The sequence below is a fragment of the Haliotis cracherodii genome, unplaced genomic scaffold, assembly GCF_022045235.1.
Source record: "Haliotis cracherodii isolate W230 unplaced genomic scaffold, xgHalCrac1.p SCAF_14, whole genome shotgun sequence".
Taxonomy (NCBI): domain Eukaryota; kingdom Metazoa; phylum Mollusca; class Gastropoda; order Lepetellida; family Haliotidae; genus Haliotis; species Haliotis cracherodii.
The window spans coordinates 39,291,022-39,314,235 of NW_027266269.1; the positions used below are offsets into that span (position 1 = coordinate 39,291,022).

At 38.2% G+C, this 23,214-nt stretch overlaps 1 protein-coding gene across 2 annotated transcripts in view; it reads left to right on the forward strand.

The window, feature by feature from the left end:
* Positions 1-21,337, forward strand: part of LOC139461242 (GTPase IMAP family member 4-like) — a 32,990-nt gene extending 11,653 nt beyond the window's left edge. The window contains exons 1-3 of one of the 2 annotated variants that reach the window (XM_071242879.1): positions 8,694-8,713; positions 17,461-17,499; positions 18,196-21,337. In XM_071242879.1, the coding sequence (XP_071098980.1) occupies positions 17,487-17,499; positions 18,196-19,247 (1,065 nt within the window). In that variant the 5' untranslated portion in view covers positions 8,694-8,713; positions 17,461-17,486 and the 3' untranslated portion in view covers positions 19,248-21,337. Of the gene's footprint in view, positions 1-8,693; positions 8,714-17,460; positions 17,500-18,195 lie in introns of those variants that run through there. The other variant, XM_071242878.1, reaches the window with a different exon arrangement.
* The last annotated feature ends 1,877 nt before the right edge of the window (positions 21,338-23,214 follow it).

The window sequence follows — 23,214 nt, forward strand, 5'->3', positions numbered from 1 at the left end:
ATTAATTTAACATCAACAAGCTTCCTTAGATTCTCCATAGTTTTACCAAATAATGAGTTATTCATGAGCTTATATAGATTCTGTTCAAAATCGCTGGTAGCTATCGTTCTTAAATCTGTGTTCAGGCTTATATAGGGCTCCATCCAAGGGCTTTGATCAAACTTTAGAACTCTGTGTATTTTCTTAAGTTTCATACCTAACGATAGATATAACTGGAGATTTCTGTAATGAACTATATATTTTGTCTTATCCATCAAATTTGGTACGAGTTTTTCTACGTTAGCTAACCTAGTATTACCCATCAAGGAGTGTTGATATTCCGACATCCAATCTTTATTAACCATTAATCTTTCGGGAGCCACCGGATAACTGTTATGGTCTTTATGTAACGAATTTGGATATTCCAAGTCAACTTCTAGTATGTACCCTTTATCAGAATCTGAGGGGATATCATTCAATTCAATATCATCGACCCACTCAAAACCACCCGTGGGTAAAGGTTGACTCATAGCCCATCCGTACAAATTGTTGGCGTCAAGATATAATACATGCGTTTCGGGTTTACTCGGATCATATCCTTCCACTAATTTATTATTAGCCTTAACCATCGATATACCACCTCTTAATCCTTTCTCAATAAACAAGTGCATATCGTAATCTGTGAGTAATTTTAGTTCTACACCGGTCTTCTTCAACAATGCATCCCACGATAGTCCAGGACTGGAATAGTACCATGCCAGGTCCAAACCGTATTGTTTTAAACATGTCTTTCTAAATATCTCGAATATATCAGCGAGTAACAGTACATCGGTTCTTAAGTGCAGATCGTGATAATCGCCTAAATTCTTACAACCTAATTTATCCCACACCGTCAGAGCGTGTTCATACACTACTGCCTAAAAGTTCATTCCCCTAACACGCGTTGAGAACGCGTGTAACACGCATGTGACCAGGGTGCTCAACGGGTTGCACACGGGGTGAGCACCCGTTGGACACGGGTGTGCATCGCGTGTGCAACCCGTTGCACACGCGTGTGCCACGCGTGTAACACGGGACCGGGTTCCAGTTGAATTTGACAAATTTATCAAATGAATAGTGAGATAAAACAAAACAGTGAGATGTGAAATTTGAGTTAATGAGCGGCCATTGAGCTGTGTTCACCAGACCGTAAATACAAGGTCGGCCCGTCTTAATTAGTGTTCGGTTGCTAGACTTTTATGGCATGAACCATTCCACTAGGGTCCAGTCTAGCCATTGTGGCTAGCCGACAGTGGAACAGTAGTGAATTTAGATGCGAGTTTATTGCTAGGAGAACACCCGTGTTGACACGATTGTCGCGGGTTGGTAAATGTTCGCCATTAATAAAATGATTGTTTGTGGATTGCGAACATATTCATTTGCCCACACGAGTCATTCCATTTGATTGCAAATATAACGTTTCTCGTTCGCCAAATTTATGCTTTAAACAGTACAATTATGATATAGCCGTCACCACTACTAATGTCTCATTATTTCACGTAGGAATATGTCCCATTTCCCCACACCCCACTTTCTGTTTTGTATTTTGAAAGAATAAATAAAAGAAGTTTTTGTGTGGGACACTTTTATACTAATTATAAGAGGATGTTGTAAATGAATATGAACAGCCATGCTATCTGACTGTTGATAGAATTTGAGATCTTCACAATCACCGGGTGTGACCATGTAGACAGAATCTCGTTAGGGTTTGTGATTTTTACATTTGCACAATGACCATAGTGAGTATTGCTGGGGATACCAAACGTAACAGTTTATTATTAGAGGTTGTGAGTACCTATACCACGTAGATAGGATATCTTTAGGATATTAATCCTTCTTTGAGAGGCATTTAGAAGTTGGAGTACTACGTTAGAATAAGATTTATGGGTGACTTTAATCCTTGGGGATCCTTGGGCAAAGTGGGGATAAACCTCAGTGTCAAAGACGATCAAACTTAGTTCGAATCCTTTTTTATATGTGACATCTCCCAAATGGGGACATTTTCATAAACTTGGCAAGTGATGATGAATTTTAATATTAATATTATTATAGTTTATGAATTGTTAATAAAACTTTAATAAAATTGTGCTTCACTCTCACGAAAAATATATTGTCTGTGAGTAAATTTATATGTCACGTTACATCGGCATTTTTCAGTGATATTGGGACTACATGAAACATGGCTGGATTTACATTTCTGATACAGCTTGACTGACTGAGTAGTTCATGATCAATAAGATATGTTTAAATCAGTCAAGTTTGCAACAATAAATGAATAAGTTGATACATTTGGACCGCAGTTTACCGATTAACAACTTAAGACATAGAGACAGGGAGGAGATATATAACCAAACCTATGATGCTGTTGAGACAGTTGACAGTGAGAACGTTGGATTAAATGACAGTAACTAAATTGAACATTCCCCAGTTATACAGTCCGAGAGACAGCTTCCAGACATATACTAGCATTGAAGGGACAATCGCTTTTGACAGTTTAAAAATAAACTCACCTTAAGGTGCTTGGCAAGTCAAAACTGACCTCCCTGAATATGTATTTTAGGTTTGACAGCAACTATGCTTTGTGTATTTCAGAGATAGACATGATTTGTTATCTAGATAAGCGAAAATGTCCACAGTTTGTTTAATAGTACAAAAAGTGTGTTATAGATCTATCAACTTTTTCTTTTATTGAACATAATATTTGCACTATATTGCTGTAAGCTGTAAATAACCTAGCCTCCCCATGTACGTAACTTACATATATTCATGTATGACCAGAACAGCAGTTCCGGTAGATAGGTACCTCGGAGATTTAACGTGCGCTTTCCGACTTAAGCCTATCTCGCACACGGGGAAGCACTTATACTATTACGGTAAAAAAGCGTAATGATTAAATAAAGAAGTGCACCCCCCCCACCCCCAAATTGTTTAAGTTCATAGCCTTTTCTAATAAAGTTAAGGGGGTTGGGGATTCGCTGGGTGGGAGTGGATGATTGAACGCACGGCGTCGGCTGGCGGGCGTGTGTGGCTAGAAGTCTAGCTTCTCATCCTGGGGGTCGGGATTCTGGTAGAGACTCTTGGCAAGGAGGGCGGCGGTAATGGCGACGAAGTGGTTTGAGGTTGGTACGCCAATACTCTGGAAGAAGTGGTACAAGTCTGTGTAGTTTGTGATGTCGTACTCGATGTCCTGTCCCCCCTTCTTGTGCACCATGACGAAAGGGACTCCTTGTTTGGCGTAGAGATGTTCCTTTGGGGTGTTGATCTGGTCAACCTTGAGATCCGGCCGGGCCTTGTAGTGGTTGATCGGAATGTCTGATTTTTCCACTAGTAAATAAAGTTCTTTGGTATGACCTCTTTTATCCCTGCTAATGTTCAATTTCAGTCTGCCTCACCAAGCGTAAGAAATCATTGTACATGTTCTGATAAACCACACTGATACAATTAAGCAAATGAATATTTGCTGTGGGCAAATATATATTTTCTATATATATTTGTGGATATGAAGCACTCTAGTTAATTGTGGATACACTGGGCAGACAGAATTGTGTTTATTTCCAGGCCATCCTGATCGTCGTTTACTACTATAAGGTGTATGGTCTGAGGCAAGATCAAAGGCGTCGCACAACATTTTTTAGATAACAGACCACCCCACCCTGTCTGTAGGAGTTATATAATTGGTGCGCAAATAACTGTCAAGTCCACTGCCGGGCTGATGCGGTGTCAGTGTCAGCGATGAACATGAATGCTCAAATTATAGACCTGTAGCACTCACAAGTTGCTTAGCCAAACTATTTGAAAAGTGTTTATTCAATTCTCTGATAACAGCAAATATAACCTTAGAAATAGATTCAACATGCAAACAATCAAATGTAGAACACAGACCTATGCTTAATCATTTCTTCTGGATATGATCAACCTGCGGAACCCTCTATCTGATGAAGCAACTAATGCTCGCTCATTAAAAGAAATCAAATCCTTAATTAATCGTTCTGATGCAATTATTAATCATTTTGACTTCAAATATTTTCATAGATCATGCCACATTGTCCACTGTCGCCTTTGGCTCGGCTGCAGTGACTTAAACGCTGATAAGTTTAGACGACATGTATCAGACAAACCAGACTGCACTTGTGGATATCACCTTGAAGATGCAATTCACTTTTTCTATAACTGTCAAAAATTACGATAATATCAGAAACACTGTATTTCTACACACATGGGTATAGTCTAAAAATTACCTGGCAGTAGTTAAGCAGTTCTACAAACATGACTCTTCTTAAATCAGTTCACGACATCATAGTCAAAAGCAAAAGGTTTGAGTAGCTTAATTTTATGCATGTAGTAAAGGAAAACTGCATTACCTTATTTCACAGACACCACTTCCACTTGCTTCAGTGTATTGGCTTCGTGTATTTCATTTGTGCATTTTGTATGTTTATGTTCATCACTCTCTTATATACATCCAGCTGTTGTTAAGTTGTTACCTGGATAGGTATTACATAAGCAAGTTTTGCTTGTTTCCAGATTTCTTTTGAAATAAAAATACGTTTAAGCCAACACAGCTAACCCTAAAACACATGATTGTAAACTATTAAAAAATGGGCACTATTCTCTGGCTTCTTCACGGGTGTCGGACTCAAACTCAAACTCAAACTTATTTATTCTTAGAATAACATGACATACAATTATCTACAATTTTTATTATGTACAATTTAACAAAAATAATAAAAATGGGATACGTGGATACTAATACAATTTACCAATTGTATTGTACACATTGTAAAGGAATTTAGATAGGCCTTTTAGATTTCTTACACTGTTAGTGGTCATAATTTTCTTAAATGTTTGGAAACTTAAGATATTGCTTATTTAAGAGTTCATATCGCCGTTGGTGAAAAGCTTCACATCGGAATAAATAATGCAATTCATCTCCCACAGCCATAGAATCACAGAGTGGACACTGGCTGTCTTCCCTGGGAATGTTCAGCCATCGACCAGTTTCAACTGATAATCCTTGGTTAGAAAGTTCTGACTTTTAGTATTGGGAGAAATATTGATTTTGAGAGCAGTAGATATTTCTCAAATGAAGGTTGATTCTTCAGGTAATACGACCTTCGGATTTCCGCTTGGGCTTACTAGCTGCCGTGAGTCAATTTGCTCGTTAACGCAACCGAGCGTGAAAAGAGACTGGGCTACCAGTCTGCAAGGACAGCTAAATAAACTTACGCATTTTTGAAAACTGATTGGTTACCCGTGATCTATGAAGATTTCGACAAAGGGCGCATGGTAATTAATTTCTTCAGCCTTAACAAACAGACAAATAACGGCGAAAGCTCATCGGATGTCGTTATTTGGAAATACCCCTGATGGTTACAGTTTAATAATAAAAAAGTATCCCTGAGTGAAATCATTTGCGGATTTCGGATTGCATGGATGATACAATTACTACTCCCTTGTTGTCATCCACATTTTCTGGTATAACCCTACACTTGTGTATTTGTCGTAATTCACATGCTGCTCAGTTAATGAATTTATTACATGTATACTTACTTGTAGCACCACTCAGATTACCCGATAAAGGTTCAAATTTGGTCTTTCTTGTACCTGGGGTAATTATTCAATCTAAATCCAGGTTTGAAGTGAGGTGGAATGTGAGTTATGTGATATGCACGTGGCAGCCCAGCAAGAGATGTGTGATCAGTTGCTTAACTTTTTTTGTAAATCAACTGATCATTCCCAGACATCAAAAGATCAACAGGAAATACGTTGATTGATTAATTACTGTTATCTTGCACAGTGGATATGTCAAAAGTAAGTGTTTACATGTGAAGGTAGGTTTACTAAACCTAGGGAATACACTCATATCATGGCGTGAAGTACAGATGTAAAAACAACATACTTTGTTCAAAGGGTAACCGATAATACACTGACTGGTTGTTCATTGTTATCTAACACAATGTATGTTTTTAAGAACCGTGGACATTATAAAAATAGTTGTCACATGGGCTTTCTCAGCTAACTTGGCACCTATGTGAAACAAACTAAGTGATCAGTTAAGAAACAAACACGGGTTATAATATTCGATACATTTAAATAACGTTTACAAACGATATATTTAAACATTTTAATATATTTCATATATATTCCAAATATTGTTTCCAAATAATTATTATTAAAGTATTTGATTCTCACATAGACATTTGACATCGAATAAGTATTTTTGTACAGCTGCAGACGCAATGGATATTGTTCCTTTATGTTGATATTCCCGGATACATTATAACTTTGGTAGGTTGTAATTATATATAATAATGATATTTGCATTTTGTTTTCATTCATTCGCTGCAGCTTTGAACAGAATCATTCTTGTTCCTTTCCGTTTGGTTGGGAAGTTTTTCGATGCGCGATAGACGTTGTTTTCACAAGTATTTTCTTTTGTAAGCGTGTATATGTTACAGTCAATGTGTAAAATATGATTCACTCATGCAATTTATTAAATATCTAAATATTTCAGTCATTTTACAAATTGATCGAATAATCAATTGATTTAATTAACCGACTGACTAAAAATGATAAAGACGACCAAAAGAGCTTAAACACATCACGATATATCAATTATGCTAAGAAAAGAGGCCAAACAATACAGAACTGTACTTGGTGATGATATTAAACATAAACATATATTTGGAATTCGTTATCATATTAATAAAGATGGACATATTTTTCAGTTAATTTGTAAAATAAACTGAATATTTAGGCATTTAATATATTTCCTTAGTGAAATCTATTTACATTTTGAATGTAAACGTATACACACGGTAAAATAAGCAATGTTCAGGTGAAATATTTACTTTGTGTTGCAAGTCAAAATAGTGTACACGAAGATCGCACAATTACCAAGCAAGTGACTTATCAAAACTGCCTCACCATTACCGATGCTCCCCACAAATATACCTACATTTCCAAAACTGTATTTCATTTTTGTTGATCAGTGTGACCATACGTCCTTCTACTTTCAATAAAAATGCGCTTACGAATGGCGAGCACAGGTCGCGAACAAGTCTAGTTTTCTGCTATATCATCCGGGTACACACTGTGAAAATACAGTAATGCACAGGTAACAATTACTCCCGCGGAATTGCTTTAGATCAGTGCTCCTTTGTACGTTGAAATACTATATATTGTGAATGCCAAAATGATGTATCAAGGATCAAGTAGAAGATACATTGACTGTAGCGCTGTATCTTATTATTTATTTTAGATCACGCAGTCAAAGCTCATTTCTCCTGGCGGCCATTATTGAACGGCCAGCTAAAACACAACCCCGCGCTTACGTCTACAGGTCTCTTTCTGTGGTACGGTAATTAGTATTCTCTCCCTCAAGTGTATCCTCAATGATATAACCCACCCTCATTAATTACATGCTACTCTTTTCCAGCCTCACGGCTTTGGAGCTGAGATAAAGAGTCCAAGTCATCATAAAGTAATTAGGGTCCAATAAAAACAATGCGCCGCCAAACCTCATACATATTATCACTGAAAGTCTTACTACAGACGGTTAATGTCAAATCACAATAAAAGCATTTCAATTGCAACAACATGTTCCACGACCATGTATTCTCTTAACACCATCGGATTTAGAAGCAATGGTCGTATAAAAAAAAAACAGATCTATTTCATCACAACAGTATTCATGTTATTCCCACAAAATCACATAAAGAAAGGAGAAATTAGGAAATACATGTGTATTATCATTTTTCGTCAGGATAGCAAAATTTTCTCTCCTTGTTACCACCTCCAGGTTCAGCTTAACACGGGTCCTCCTTTGATCAAAAGTTTGTTCCCCCTCTAATGAGTGTGTCACGCGTTGCACACGAGTGGCGGACGGGGTGCACACCCGTGTGCAACGCGTTGCAAACGGGTATCACACGCGTGGCCAACCCGATGCACACTGGTTGCGTAACGCGTTGCCCATGCGTGTAAGGGGAATGAACTTCTAGGCAGTAGTGTAATCTGCATCGGTTATTTTAGATTCTGTTAAGTTGCTATTGAATGATTCAAGGTGTGGTAATTTAGTTTCGTTGAATCTAGACCAATCATCCATATATTCGTAAGGATATACACCTTTTCTCAGCAACAAATGACGACACGGATCGGTATATTGATTTGTTATCGCAAAGTCATCAGGATTGTTCACATTAGCTAAACTATCCAGGGAAGATAACAGAAACTGTACGGAGTCTATGAATCTTAGTCCATTACTTTGCTTTATTCTGGCTTTCCCATCCTTGTCCGTATAATGTATAGTTTTAGTCAACGAGAATGATATATATTTTTCCATATTTTTAGAAATGCATGTTAAGCCACCGTCAGTCTTGCTTGCATAATGAGATGTGAATCGTATCCTCTAAGGTTGTGAAATACAACGGGGATGGGTATGGTTTGAGTTTCAAAATACACTCTTTATGCGCGGCTCCCCGATAATTACCCATGACGTGGCAATGATCTCTTTCAGAATCCCCATTCAGGGGTTTATTACAAACATGACAACTCTTTGACTTCTTATAAGCCCTCCAATCATCCCTCGTAATACACATGGGTTTTTTACGCAATAAATTTTCCCTGATTATTCTCTCTTCACTTTGTGGATATTCTAGGAACTTTCCCGCTGCATCGGGACCTCTGTAAATCACGGGTTGGTTTGTTTTCCAATCATACCTTACAACTATCCAAACCCACAAGGAATATGTTCTTGAGTTTTGTATGTAAAACTACTATCTTGATTATTGTGTTCAGTATTTTCTATAGGTTTGATAAGCGCTTCGAAGTCGGCGTAAATTACGTACGGTACTGGCATTTGATTACAATAATGTTCAAATTTTAATATATTTTACCCCTCTTTAGGCATATCGATCCTGATAGCACTCTGTCCAACACCTCTGCAGTCTTCTTTATGCGCTTCTAATAGATCTTGTCGGCTGTACCCATGCAGGCATCTTTCGCAGAAATATTTTTTTCCCTTATGCTTTGTTTGATCGTATAATAGCCTGTTTAAACTCTTTATCCATGTATAATGATATTTTCCATCTTTTTCGATCAGAAATGAATTGATTCTGGGAATATGTTCCGGAGCGGAGCTTATCCTGTGTACAACAATTCCTTTAGAAGAATTTCTGAAAACATTTATAGCTAAATTATTTTGCTTGTCCACCTTATCAATTTGTGATATTGGTTTAGGTTCGTCTATACCATCGAAGTTGAATCCATCATTTTGGGGATAGCTTGAAGGTCTATTTGCAATTTCAGAATCTACGGGGAACAATGCAGATCTTATCATCACTCTTCAACAGTCATCAGATTTATTTTTTACATTAATTATGCCTTTTTTCTTTTTATAATACGGGGGTATAATATTAAATATAAACCCGAACCTCCATTAGTCCAGTATTCTAAAGTTTCCTGTATCCTCTGAATTGATGTATCTAATGATGCGTTGATAGTATCCGACTTTGTTATAACTTCTTGATTGCTGCGGAAATATGGTTCGGTATATTCAGTGCTATCATCTGCGCTACTTTTACTCAGTGACATTTTAATCATCAGCTGGTATTTTATAATTGGACGACTATGTTCAATATTTGAATTATGCATTAGTTGGGGTTCTTCTTCATCACGCTGGCTTGTGGTATTTCCTCATTCACTTGTTCCACAATCTGTTGTGATTGTGCAATTGGAGTTATTTCCTCGTTCACTTGTTCCACAATCTGTGGTGTCACTTGAGTCTCCATTATTATTAAGCGGGCACGTATGTTTAAATTGACAATACCTAGCCGTTATTAAAGCGGTGGTGAGTGGAGCTAAGAACATTCCGCATCTATGATAAAACTCACAGCTCTCTGCGCTTATAGCGTGTTTGATGAATGGGTCTTTCTCGAGAGATTCGCATAAATACGGGCGATGTTCTGCTGGGAGAGGGAGAAACGTACTAGCTACAATGGTATAGTTGTAACATAGCCGAACCTATTGTTTTAGTCATGGTAGCTCCCAGTCTAGACTCGTAACGCACGTACAGTTTTTTAATTTCTTCATCGGTCATGTTATCAATTTTTTCGATGGTATAATTTTCACCCAAATATTCTGAACATTTTCCACCAGTTGCCAAAGACGCGAGTCTTTCTCTATGGTTATCTAAAGATTTATCTACATCTTGATCTGGTTCTTTGAGCATTTGTACGATGAGTTCGTCGCATTCCATAATGTAATACCTAAGGAGATATCTAAGTCTAACATAATATAATATGGCATATCCAATACAGCCCGTAATAATAAACTGTTGCGAAAGAATGAAGATTTCAAGCCACATAATGTCATAATAACATTATCATATTTTTTGCTATATTTGCTATATTTGCTATATTTTTGCTATATTTGCTATAATTTTACCATATTTTTGCTATTTTTGCAATAATTTTGCTACATTTTGCTAAGCAATTGCATAAGCAGCTGGTTGGTCGGTTTTTAATACAAGTTTACAATGCTTTGTTGAAGCTAACAGTTTTCTGACTTTATCTTGTTCGAGCTTGGTATTAATAACATCATTTTCACGTAGACATTCCACGAATGAATCTCGGTCTTTGCAATGAAACAGGGCTACCCATTTGGTCTTCTCTCTAAGATCTTTTAGAACAGAGTTGCATTTTTGAGTAAGTACCCAAACGCTATGCTGAGTATGCCGTCCAGAGAATGCTAAATACGAAAGCATATCTTTCTTTTTGGTGGGTTCTTTACTCGCACTGCAATCATCTATTATGAAAGGGGTTGATTCTCCTTTGTATTTTTCGTGACATACTCGTAAACAGTCTTGTAAACGATCGCCCGGATCAACTCTGTCTACCCCATCATCATTCACTACCCAATCTCTCGATAGGTATGTTTTATTAACGCTTACAGTTGGGCACAGGATAATAATATGATTGAAAACGTCCCGATAATGACTTTCTAAAATATCTAGAATAAAAGCTGTTTTTCCACAACCCATTTGCCCGCAGCTGATAGCCCAGTGTGGTTCTTAGGTAAAAGATTATTAATAGATTGCTTGCACGAATCTTCCTTTCTGTATATTAAGTTGCGCATCCATAATCATGTACAAATATATGTTTAATTTACCAGCCGATTCCTGGAGCTTCGTTATCTGTATAGTGACACCCTCGCTAGCATTTTCTATTCTCCACACACTGACGAGTAGTTGGTCATCGTCCGTGGTTCGCATGTCGAGCCATAGCGCGTACTTTGTGGTGAGGTATTCACCCATCGATACACCCCCGAGAGACAAATCTTTAGCGACCGCGTTAACTTCTGGGCTTCGTTTTATAGAAGGGAGTTTTTCAATCTCATCCCATTGTTGATACGCTAGCATTCCTTGACTATATAGTTGATTAGGAACGCCCTCGATAGTCAATTCTACTTTTGTAATCTTGGGATTGTAGAACTTCTCGGTATTTCTTTTAAATGCATCGAGGGGTCCTCGAAAAAAACATTAAAATACCCTTCAACGACCTCGTGGGGACGTTTAGATTGATATTCCACGTCGTATCTTTTTTGTTCCTTGTGATCTTTCGGTGTCGAAGCACGCGATCGTACAAAATGGCTAAACTTCCGGTATACTGGTTACGAATTTGTCTGGCTCATTCGGGATCTGTTATCATATCATACTCCAGTGAGATATTGTCAATGGAATAGCTAGCATCTTCAGCAGCTCCGATTACTCTACCGTAGTCATAAAAAGTGAGTTCGTATTCTAACCTATATCCTAGGGATGCTTGATAAAAGGGCATGTGACTATCTAGTAATTCAAAGTCTAGCGGAATATAGAATCAGTTACCTAATGCGCCGGCAACAGCGAGATCTTTTACGACGGTATTATCACCATCTTCGCTGATGAAACCAGCTTTAGGAATCTTAACGATTAACTTTTACAATCAATCGTTAATGATTATTACGATGCCTTAAAAGAAAGCCCAATTGGTCGTGACTATTCAAAGTTTACGATAGATAGTAAAGGAATATTGCGACTGCGTCGCGCTCCAGATATTGATCTTATGAATTGTCGTACTCTTAAGCCCCTAGCCTTGCCCACGATAGCTGCTAAACACGGTATCAGCACTGTTCGTAATGAATTAGGTTTTGTAGACTACTCACGACGAGAAAAAATTTCCGCAAAGACTACTAAGGTTTTTCAGACTGTGCGTGTTGAACTCGGCATCATAGATAATTTGGAAAAAAGCTCGAAGGTGGCCTCAGAGGGACGCGAAGAAATCTTGGATACCTACTACGATAATTCCACGGTCATTCCATCATCCTCGGAGTTCAGTATTAGGGAATTACGAGGTCTTGACAAGGCAATGCAAACAATGCAGGGAGAACTCATCAATATTATAGCCAAGCTATGCGAACTGGACAAGCATATCATATAGCTTATGAGAAAACAAAACTTGAACAGGCGGGTGATGAATTCAGTAGACACTGCGTTGTACAAAGATTGCATAACTTAGAAGACGAAAGATCGGCCCGACTCGAGGCTGCTTCCAGTAATAGAAAGGCACTTTGTTCACAAATCAGTTGAATTCGAGAAACTATCGATCAAGTCCTCAACGATGATACTACACTGGCCGATAAAATTAAAACATTGTTCAGAGAACAGGGGATAACCATTGCCAGTATTTTAACCACATTGGGATTTATTATATCGACTTTGACTCTCACGTTAAACGGTGGTACAGGAGGTGGCACACCCCCTAGTGATAGGGGTGGCATAAAAGAGTGGATAAAAAAACCATTTAAAAGCATTAGGTTCAGCACTGGGAAAGCTTGCTGGGAAAGCTGCGTCTGCACTTCCCGGTATAATAGGGAGTATAGTTTCCTGGCTCTTGAATTTATTAGCTAAGACCACCACTTTGCTTAGTCAAAACTTATGGGCACTGATCGTAGCAATTGCAGGGCTGTTGTACGTATCATGAGTAAACCAGCCGCGACTCCACCCAATACAAGCGCTGTTTTTTCATCGATATGTTGTTGATTTTTAGCCGCAATATGTAATGGCACTTGTGGTTGTGCGTTAGTAGATGTGTAAGTAGATATCTGTGGCTTGACTTTTCCTGTTTCGCCTGTGTTTATTTGCGTTATTAATTCGGTGTTAATTTCTGAATTTATACCTGGTTTTTGTTGATCGGTAGCAATAACAATTTTATTATTATAGCCTATCACTTGACCGATCTTAAGTTCCATATTACTCAGAGACATGTATAGTCCCGGCGCATAAACAGAGCCTACTTTGGATTAAGCGTACTGTAATACATCTTGATAACTTTTTATATAAGATGGTATGTCAACTGGTGAATTAATAGCATCCTCAACATTTGCGATAAACTGTTTTTGTGCATCGAGTGCCGTCCCAGAACCAATAATGGACGTTCGTGTTTGCGATTGTGCACCGAGAATTGTCCATACATAAGTTCTTATTGATTCATTAACCCTTACAACTCCTGGGTTAGCAAAATTATTTTCTGTTTTATCATTAAAAAATTCATTCCAAGCGTTTGCATTATCGTTCAGTTGTACAAATTTTGTAACAATATAAGCCAAACCACCCTTAAAACTCATAAGATCTCTTCTCCAATCGTTACTCGAAAATTCCCAGCCATGATTAAGATTATGTAATCTTACAAAAAGATTGTTTTTCTGTAACAACTTAAATGGATTGAATGGTTGATTAGTTTTTTTAACTAAATCATCGCTTTCTCTTATTAACAGTTTTTTGTCCACTGTACGGAACACCTAGACCATGGTTAATTCCTTTAATACACCAATCTCTACTTGTAGCAATATCAAATACCTGACATATACATTCATACGCGAACCTATTGTACAGATTATTTGAGGCATTCCATGCTCGATTCTGCGGTAATGGGGCACTAATTTCTTTAAGTATACGTCTTATCTGATAGTACACGTGAAATGATAAAACAGACTTACTTAGTTCAAATCCAGGGGCATAAAGAGATACACCACATCCTGTTGTGGCACACTACATGGCAAAGTTTAACTGATTCTGCCAAAATTGCATTGGATTGTGAAACCAGTCGTGCACCATTTTATCACTAGTTGCCGTGAACCTGTATTTTTCAACGATTTCACCAGAGGCACTTACTTAAATCGACTGATTAGTAATATAATTTGATTTCATATCTAAGTTATGATATAGTATCAATGTATATTTAATATGTATGTCACACTCCTGGAAATAACAAATGGTCAGTCTATTGAACTGCTTCATACTATCGATAATTTGGATGGACAACTTGAAGTCACTCTATGCGATGTAATGTATTACCCGCGGTGGACCAATATAAATGCTGCGAGAAGAAATAATGAGATATTAATAAATACTAAAGAACACATTATACCTGATGGGTATTACAGCGTATGCTCACTCAATGATGAATTTTTTAAGCCTTTGGGAGTTAGTCTCACACAAATGAGTCGAATGGGATGCTGATTTTGAACTCTGGAGAAAAGAGTATAATTCTTGCCCGGAACATAGCAGATACACTTGGACTTGCACGTGGTTAGGAGTAGAAGTATTAGCCCCAAACCTAACAGGGCATGTAGTTAAATTACCCGATTAAGTTCCCTATAAAGAGCTGTGCATACATCTTGATCAGATCAGTACAACGGTTAATATTCAACTCGAAATTCCTTCAACTCTCTTCAGATCTATTCCAGTCAAAGATGAAAAATACAATAGTGGTAGAACGGAATCTTTCTCATCATTCCAATATAAAAAAATAAAGCGTGGTATTATTTCAGACCTCAAAATTTCTGTATTAGATGTAAAATATCAACCTGTACATATAGGATACTTGAGTGTAACACTCCATATTATAAATAATGGTAGATTCATCAGGCCCTGGAACGCATAACCTTAGACAATGTAATACAATTGCGCTTGACACAGAAGGATTTGATAAACCCGGTACCGATTGTAGGTTATACGCTTTACACTTACAAGATAATGTATACAAGCAGAAAGAAGTTACATTCACAGGTAATCTAGGAGAGTTAAGTGATGTCAACGTTAGTAGACTCAATAAAAACACTTCATATAATCTTACTCGCAACGATGATAATAAATGGACTATGGACTATGAAGCAAACATCGTGTGGCTACTGAATATCGTCATTACCCCACCGTATGTGGTGATGGGTAAGGCACATAATTTAACTAAGATAATAAATAGTGGAATCGTACTTGGGGCTTATATCCCATCAAAACGAAAAATTGTGTTAGTCACCCCCCTGCCAAAAAACCCAGGTCATATAGTAAAATATGTTATTTTAAATTTGGTTACTGAATTCAACGATATTAAACAGAACTTGAGTGCAATACCTAATCTTTCTACGCTTATTATTGAAGTCTTGTTCGGAGATGCACCGGAAGATACCAGCGTCAACGTTATTCATATTGGAGCATCACATGTTGCAACCCTTGAGGGGGTTCAAATTATTAAAAGTGACAGCATTTCTCTTACTAAGATATTCATGCCGTATAATATACATTTGATAAGGTTGATGTATGCTCTCAAAACATTTAAGCAAGACCAATTAAAGACTATTATATGATATAATAATATACACTGTGGGTTTATATCCAGCGCTCGGAGTCTCAGGACTGGCAGGAATAGCGATAAAATTCATTTCTCTTATGTTGCAAAAGAAAGCATTAAAACATGATAATATTCCGATACACGCCGAAGCAAAGTTAAACAGCATTGAGGATCATATTTCAACAGCAATGGCTGATTGTAAGATATCCGAGGAGGAGTTTCGTTAAGTGTTGTCGGAACTCACCAAATACAACATAATGAAGCAGGAGATTCGATCAAATTCTCGTAAGACCAGTGTTATTAGCGAAGACGAGAAAAAAAAGTTCATAGAACAGGGGAGACAACAAGCGCGTCAATTATTCCGTGCCAAAACCAAAGAACTGGTTGGAGGTTAAAGATAGATTGCTTACTATCATTAGATCACACCACATTAAAATCATTCATTCATATAAACGAATGCTTACGTAAGTATATACTAATGGAGAATTACAAACCAACAGAGGAAGAACTTGAAAAAGCTATCGAAGCATTTATGCTCAGGGACAAAATTATCAAATTGAGAGAATTACCACAAGGTATATATTATATCAGTAATGTCAAACCAATCAAATACGGTCATCAATTGTTTCTTTCCAATTACCAAGAAGAGTATATAATCTGGTCTCCTAGTAAAATGAACGAAGAACTTAGTAAAAATGTTGAATATCACTTGTTAAAAATAATTGTATACGTATGAATAAAAATAATAAAGAATATTTGCATTACAAATTAGTTTAATCTCATGACTTCCCTCGTTGTTCTTTGCATAGCTCTCTTATCTATAAAGACATACAAAATGTATAACAGTGATATAGGACGGGGTGAAACTTTTATCTTTCCTTTCATCTTCATGTTACAATAAACTCACACCATGCTGTCTGTTTTGTTCTTGTTTGAGGGGGGCACGGGTGGCCCAGTCGTCTAAGGCGCCGCGATTCGCTGTGCAGAGTCGCGTCCCTTGAGCACGCCAGAAACCTATGATTGTGGGTTCGAATTCCGGTTCGCCCTAATTATGTTTCTAGGTTTGTTAGCACCATACCTGTGCTCGTGGGTTTCACCGAAGTGGCAAACGTCTGAGACCTGCATCTCTTCGGGCTTTCCTCCCACATTAAGCTGACTCGCCGTGATATAACTGGAATACTGTTAAAAGCAGCGTTAAACCCAACTCACTCACTCACTCTTGTTTGAATTTTGTACCAAATACTTCCCACGAAGCTGGCCACTGTTCTGTGCCACGATTGTCCCTGTGAGGTATGCATGTGTTAATGCACTTTCCCATCTTTTTTGATCAGCTTTTGACAAGTCGTTCACAAAGGAGGCATTTTACTTATATTAGGATTAACATGTATGTAATAAAAGGCTATATCATGTTTTTGTCAAATATGCTTATCTCGTGAAGGCTGAAACAATGTTTTCAATCGTTGCTCCGCATGATACATAAACCAGTATATCACGAATGTGCTTTGTTGTCTAATATTGAGAACATATGTTTGTTGTGTGGAATTCGATGCTAATGACTACTTGAGTATTTATCACAGTCAATCCTTAAATATGTCACGATTATACCCTCTGTAAACACAAATCATACTTGCAGAAATCCCGATGGAGAGTGAACGGTTCATGTATGTTAAATAAATCTTTGATAAACATTTAGCATTCTATCATTGGTACACTGTCTGCTATAAGGACATTGAATAGGAATGAACACAATGGTGTTGATACTATTTTCTTTTCATTTCAGATTGTTTAACAGGCATACCCATTACAATGGCTTACAAAGGTACTTCCCTATGCAGACATGTGTTCAAGTAGTACAGGAAAACTGGGTGGAAACTGTATGAGCTGCTTGCTATGGTGAAACCATGTGGGGTGGCTGTGTCATCATGTGTCAGCCACATTATATTACTTGCGTACAACATACAAACAAACACTAGCTTTTTTTATGACAACAGTGATAGGTGCTACTTGTTGGGTGGGCAAGACATGTTTACCCTTTAAGCGAAAATCTGGTGTCATGGCAGATGTTCTGTCTTTTACGTCATGCGGAATCTGTATTGGAAGACTTATTGATCTCTGGCGTTGATATTTTCAATTGAATTGGTTGATCAAGGAGTTAGACCTGTTTGCTTATCATTGAATATTCGGGTAGTCGGGACTGAATCAAACAAGCGATCATGTCAATATAATTTTACTGCTGCAATAATTGTGGCACTCATGTCGTTTTGCTGTCTGACACCAATATTATGTTTTTTGTTGTCTTTTGAAACAGATGCAAATATATTCCCTATAAAATATATCTAACTGACAGACATTGTGATCATATTTATGGCACATAATAATTACCCTGAAATTTAAAACTTAGACAGAAATAGTCAATCTCCCGCATTTGCATTTGACTAAAGACCAACTGACAAAATAATGTAATTCATAATCCGTTGAGTAGTGGGTGTAAGACTGTTACTATTCTCTTTCACAGGGAAACGTTTCAGCTTCTTAGACGGGGAAATTCGAATGGTACTTGTAGGAAAGACTGGAGTTGGTAAAAGTGAAACTGGGAATACAATTGCTGGAGCCGGAAAGGTGACGAAGATATTCGCCTCATTGGCAAGAGCAATGTCTGTTACAAAGAAATGTAAACAACATTCCTTTAAACGCTTTGGTTACGACTTGCAGCTTGTTGATGTCCCAGGTTTTTGTGACACAGAAAGATCACACGACGACATAAAGGAAGAGATAATGAAATGTATAGCTATATCATCTCCTGGAATACATGCCATTCTTTTCATCGTGAGGGTAGGAAGGTTCACTGAAGAGGACAAAAATACACTTGAAAGGTTCCTGCGCTGCTTTGGAGAAAAATCAAAACGATTTGTGATTGTTGTATTTACTGGAAAAGATGACTTGGATGCGGATGATGATACCCTTGACAACTACCTAGGTGATTGCCCAGTGACACTGAAGACGTTTTTATATGATGTAAGTCGTCGCTGTATTGCTGTCAACAACAGAGGGACGGATGCAGAAAAGGAGAAGTTTACCAGAGACCTGATTGACATGATAAAACGCATGGTTGGTGACAACGGCGGCCAGTGCTACACAAACGAGATGTATGAGAGGTGTGAGGCTGAGCTTCGAGAAGCTGAGAAGAAGGAAAAACTTGAAGAGAAGAGGGAGAAGCAGCTCGAGGAGAAACTCAAGCAAGAAGCTGCTGCCTATGAAGAAAAGTTACACAGCCAGGATCTTAAAGTGCAAGAATTGGAGAGACAACTTCAACAAGAAAAGAAACGGATGGCTGAACAAAATGAGACAGCTGCAGAGGAAAACATGAAGAGAGAAGTTCAGAAGGTGAAAGATGTTCAGAAAACCATTAGGGAAGAACATGAGCGTACGAGAGAAGAAATGCGACATGAAGAAGCTCGGAAGCAGATACGAGAGAAAGTTGAAAATGGCGACACTAGTTACCTTGGAACTGCTTACCAATGGGTAAAGAGCTCGCTCTCTGCATTAAACCCATTTAAAAATTGGTAGCTGTATGATAAAGATCTGTAAAAGCTGGATTTTCAGTGATTCAGTCATATAATTTTGGTCACTACGTTTACATTTATGTTACTTTATTATATATTCAATAGAACAGATTTGTTAATATACATTCCTGCAGATCCAGCCTTTGAGGTCGACATTTCAGTTTTTTTTGGTACAATTGAGCAATGCTCCTCAATTCGAAGAGCGTCAGACGATTCATGGTCAAAAAGTCTGTGAATGAGGATTGAAATAAGCACCATTTGGGGCTGGGTTTATATCCCCAAAAAATATTGTTCCCGAAAATTCTGAAAACAAGTAATTATACTTCAAACCAGACCCTCGCATCCCACACCCTTGTACTTACATATATGTATATATCCATGTGCATGGAAGTGTTCACGAGTGCGTGTGTGTGTTTGTGCTTATACCTGTCCAGAATAATGTCGGTTCGATAGTGCTCACCACAGTTGAACATGAATACCCCATTCTGACAGTGACTATGAACCCACCAGTGCGTGTTATATAGCCCGTTAAGGCCGAGCCCCAGGCAGGGTAGCAACTTTTGGTATGGCGCGGTCATGGGATCGAACCACTGACCTTACGCACTCCCTGCAGATGCTCTATCAACTAGACCACAGAGGAACATGTGACCCATGTTTGGTTCACCTCCATTTTATTATTGAGAAACGTATGTCGAGGAATTGGTTTCTGGATGTAGTATTGAAAGTAGCGTAATGTAATTAGGTTTGTCTTCATGTTACTACAGTCTTGTTCGTCTTGTTTACTACTTGGCTTTTGCGAATTCTGTTTTGAAATAATTTACCATGCTTTGTAACCTAGGTTTGTATAAATAACAGCTAGATAATGTAACGAATAACTGTTTCTCATGATTTGGAACTATGCCATGGGAATAGTAATTTGGCTACCCTTTCATTTTCGCCTTTACCTTATTGTCAATTTGACGGGGTCTTACTTTAGACATGTGTTAGATAGTTCCCTTCTGACAATATCTGCCGCGGAAGGTTTGAGCACTTCTGTTATATAATCTGTTCTGGACGTGTGTCTTATGATCAACATAGGCCACAGAAACAATATGTTGTCACCTCTATCTACCATTTTAACTATTCAGGAAAAAAATGTCCACATGAGTTTACCGCATTTTACTCCAAAGGATCACTACTTTTAAAAAGGTAATACCCCAAATTGTGTACATCTGTTTAAATAGCCAATGACAATATTGCTTAAGCCATGTTTAATAGAGCAAAAGTCACGTGACATATAATGCCTGCAAACTACATGTGACCAATAATCAATCAGATCACTTGTCATAATGAGAGTAAAACTGAAAAACACATTTATTCTGACAAAAACTCCCAGTAGCGCGTATGCTACCCACGTGATGCGTTCACAACCTGACACCGCTTCGCATGCTCCTCGGGGTGGTCGTGTAGCCTAGTGGTTATAGCGTTTGCTCATCAGGCCAAAGACCTGCGATCAATTCCAAACCTGGGTACTATGTGTGAAGCCCACCGTTATATTGCTGGATTATTGATAAAGTGGTGTAAAACCATACTCACTCACTCAATCTCATGCTCCCATTAACTGTCTTGATGGTTGCCAAGGGAAGATTGGTTCACTCTTCAGTAAGAACTCTTCAGTCACAAAGTGATGATGTCTTCCTCCAATCCAGTCTTACCGCTGTGTCGTAGAACTCTGCCCCATGTCGCTGGGTATCTGCAGCTGGCATCTGCCTAATTCTTCGGTTGTCGAACGACATCTTTAAGGGAGCATAAGTGAATTGGTTGTTGCAATCCTAGTAGCAAATGTTGTTGTGCTCTCTGATAATGATGTGCAAAGATTCTGCCACGATACGAATGAACACTGGTTATAAGCACCTCATGCACATCTTGTTAATGACTGGATGCCTCTGTACATGAAGTCCTTTATGGGTAACCCAATGATTGTGTACCTGGATATTACAATGTTAATTTGTTTGATGATATTGTTTATGTATCATCAAAACTTGATTCTTAGCAAACTTTGAGTAGTATATATCAAGAGAAGTTAAATGTGAAACAATGTGTTGGGTTGCATTCTTGGTGATTTTCTTCTCTTTTAAAGATTTCTTTGTTAAATAAATTTATAAAAAATGTATTTTACGTTTTTTTATTGCCTGAAGGCAGTTTAGAGCAACAGCGATATGTGATGTGATCTGTGTTCACATTATTGGACAATATCGCGATTGTGTCAGAAATAGTGATACTATGACCAAATTAAATGACACCCCAAGGGAGAATAACCACAATATTGGACGTATTTGAAGTTGTAAAGGACAAAACCAGCTCCGATATTTTGAATTAAGAATGTTAGCCCTCACCAATTTCACTCTTCCTCTGGTTTACATTGTCAGTCAAGGCCAACTAGTATTTTTACTTATTAAATTCGATATTAAACTCAAGGACATGAGAAATGTCACCTATTTTCAATGCCATAAAATAACAAAGCTATGTTTTATAACGGTCATTGTTGTTGTTTTTTAAAACTGGGTAATTTACAAAATGTTTGCATTAACACTGACAAATCCAGTGGTTTATCGACATGTTTTTCATAGAAGGTTAACTGTCAAATATTCGATCACTAATAAAAATGAACCGCCACTTTCAAAATGTTAGCAAAAGCAACTTTCCAGTCAATATCTGGCGTGTCCTCCCCCAGCTTCGATGCCGGATGTGACATGGTGCCGAGCAGAGAAAGATCGTCGACTAATTGCGAGTTCAGGGATCAGATGGCATTCTGCCTTCAATGCCTTAGCTAACGCCACTCCTGTCTCATGGCGTGGCTGAGGTTGCCTAATCAGTCGTCCCAGTTGGTCCCACAGATGTTCGAGACCTGTTGAGAGATCTTGCCGCCTAAGGAAGTAGGTTCACGTTGTTGGCGTTTAACAATGCTCTGGTAATGTGGGCTGTATGTGGGTGAGTTGGAGAGAAATGGCAGTACAACTGGTGTTAACACTTCACTGATGTAGCGTGCAGCGGTAAGATTGCCATCATTGACAACCAGATCCGTCTTCATGTCTCCGCACCAGACAGACAGTCACACTGCATTCACCGTAAGGTTCAATTTCCCTGGCCGCCGGTAAATAAGCTCGATATTCCTCGTCCACCTCATTCTCTGACGTCGATGTTCACGCGATAACGCCATGCCCTAGAACCGTCGGTAGGCTTTCAAACCATAGTGACGAAGTCATCTGGACAAAGTCTTTCTGTTGATGGGATGATCAAGGGCATGTTCTCCCGATGTCGTCACTGTGAGGTATTTGTTTCTAAGGTGAAGCAGTCGTTAATGGCGGTCTTCCTGAGGGTTGTAACTCGGGGTTCACCGTTCCTAGGCCTGTCTGTTGTTCCACCTGTCTGCCTTAACCGGCTGACTAACCTCGAGTATCGTCCTTCTCGAACAGCCCATTACCTCAGCAACATAGGCCTAAGTTCACCCCTGTTTTAAACCAGATTTGCATAAGGGTATTTATCCAGGGGTTATGCTTGTTTCCTAGCAATAAGGGCATTATCACAACCAGCACATGCATTCTGCGCATGTCAGTGAAAGGAATGCATAAATTGCGTTTTGCCAATGCGTTTTAATCTATATTAAAATGTGTTTTGACATTGGTTGAAAATACATTGAAGATATATTTGAGGTGACGTTTTTTTTCGTCCTTGAGTTTCAAACAATATTTATCAGAAACTTCCAACACACTTTCCTTGAACCTTAAGAAACGGACTTATAAACTTATCATGGATATTGACCATTGTCTTTGACGTTACTTGCTTTTGCATGATAAACACTTTTACTTTTTCATGACCTGATCCCAGTTATGATGTTTTACTTTTTCTTGTAAGACCTGATGAGTTTTGTTTGTTTGCTTGTTTGTTGTTTAACGCCGCAATATTCCAGCTATAGGACGGCGGGGTGTAAA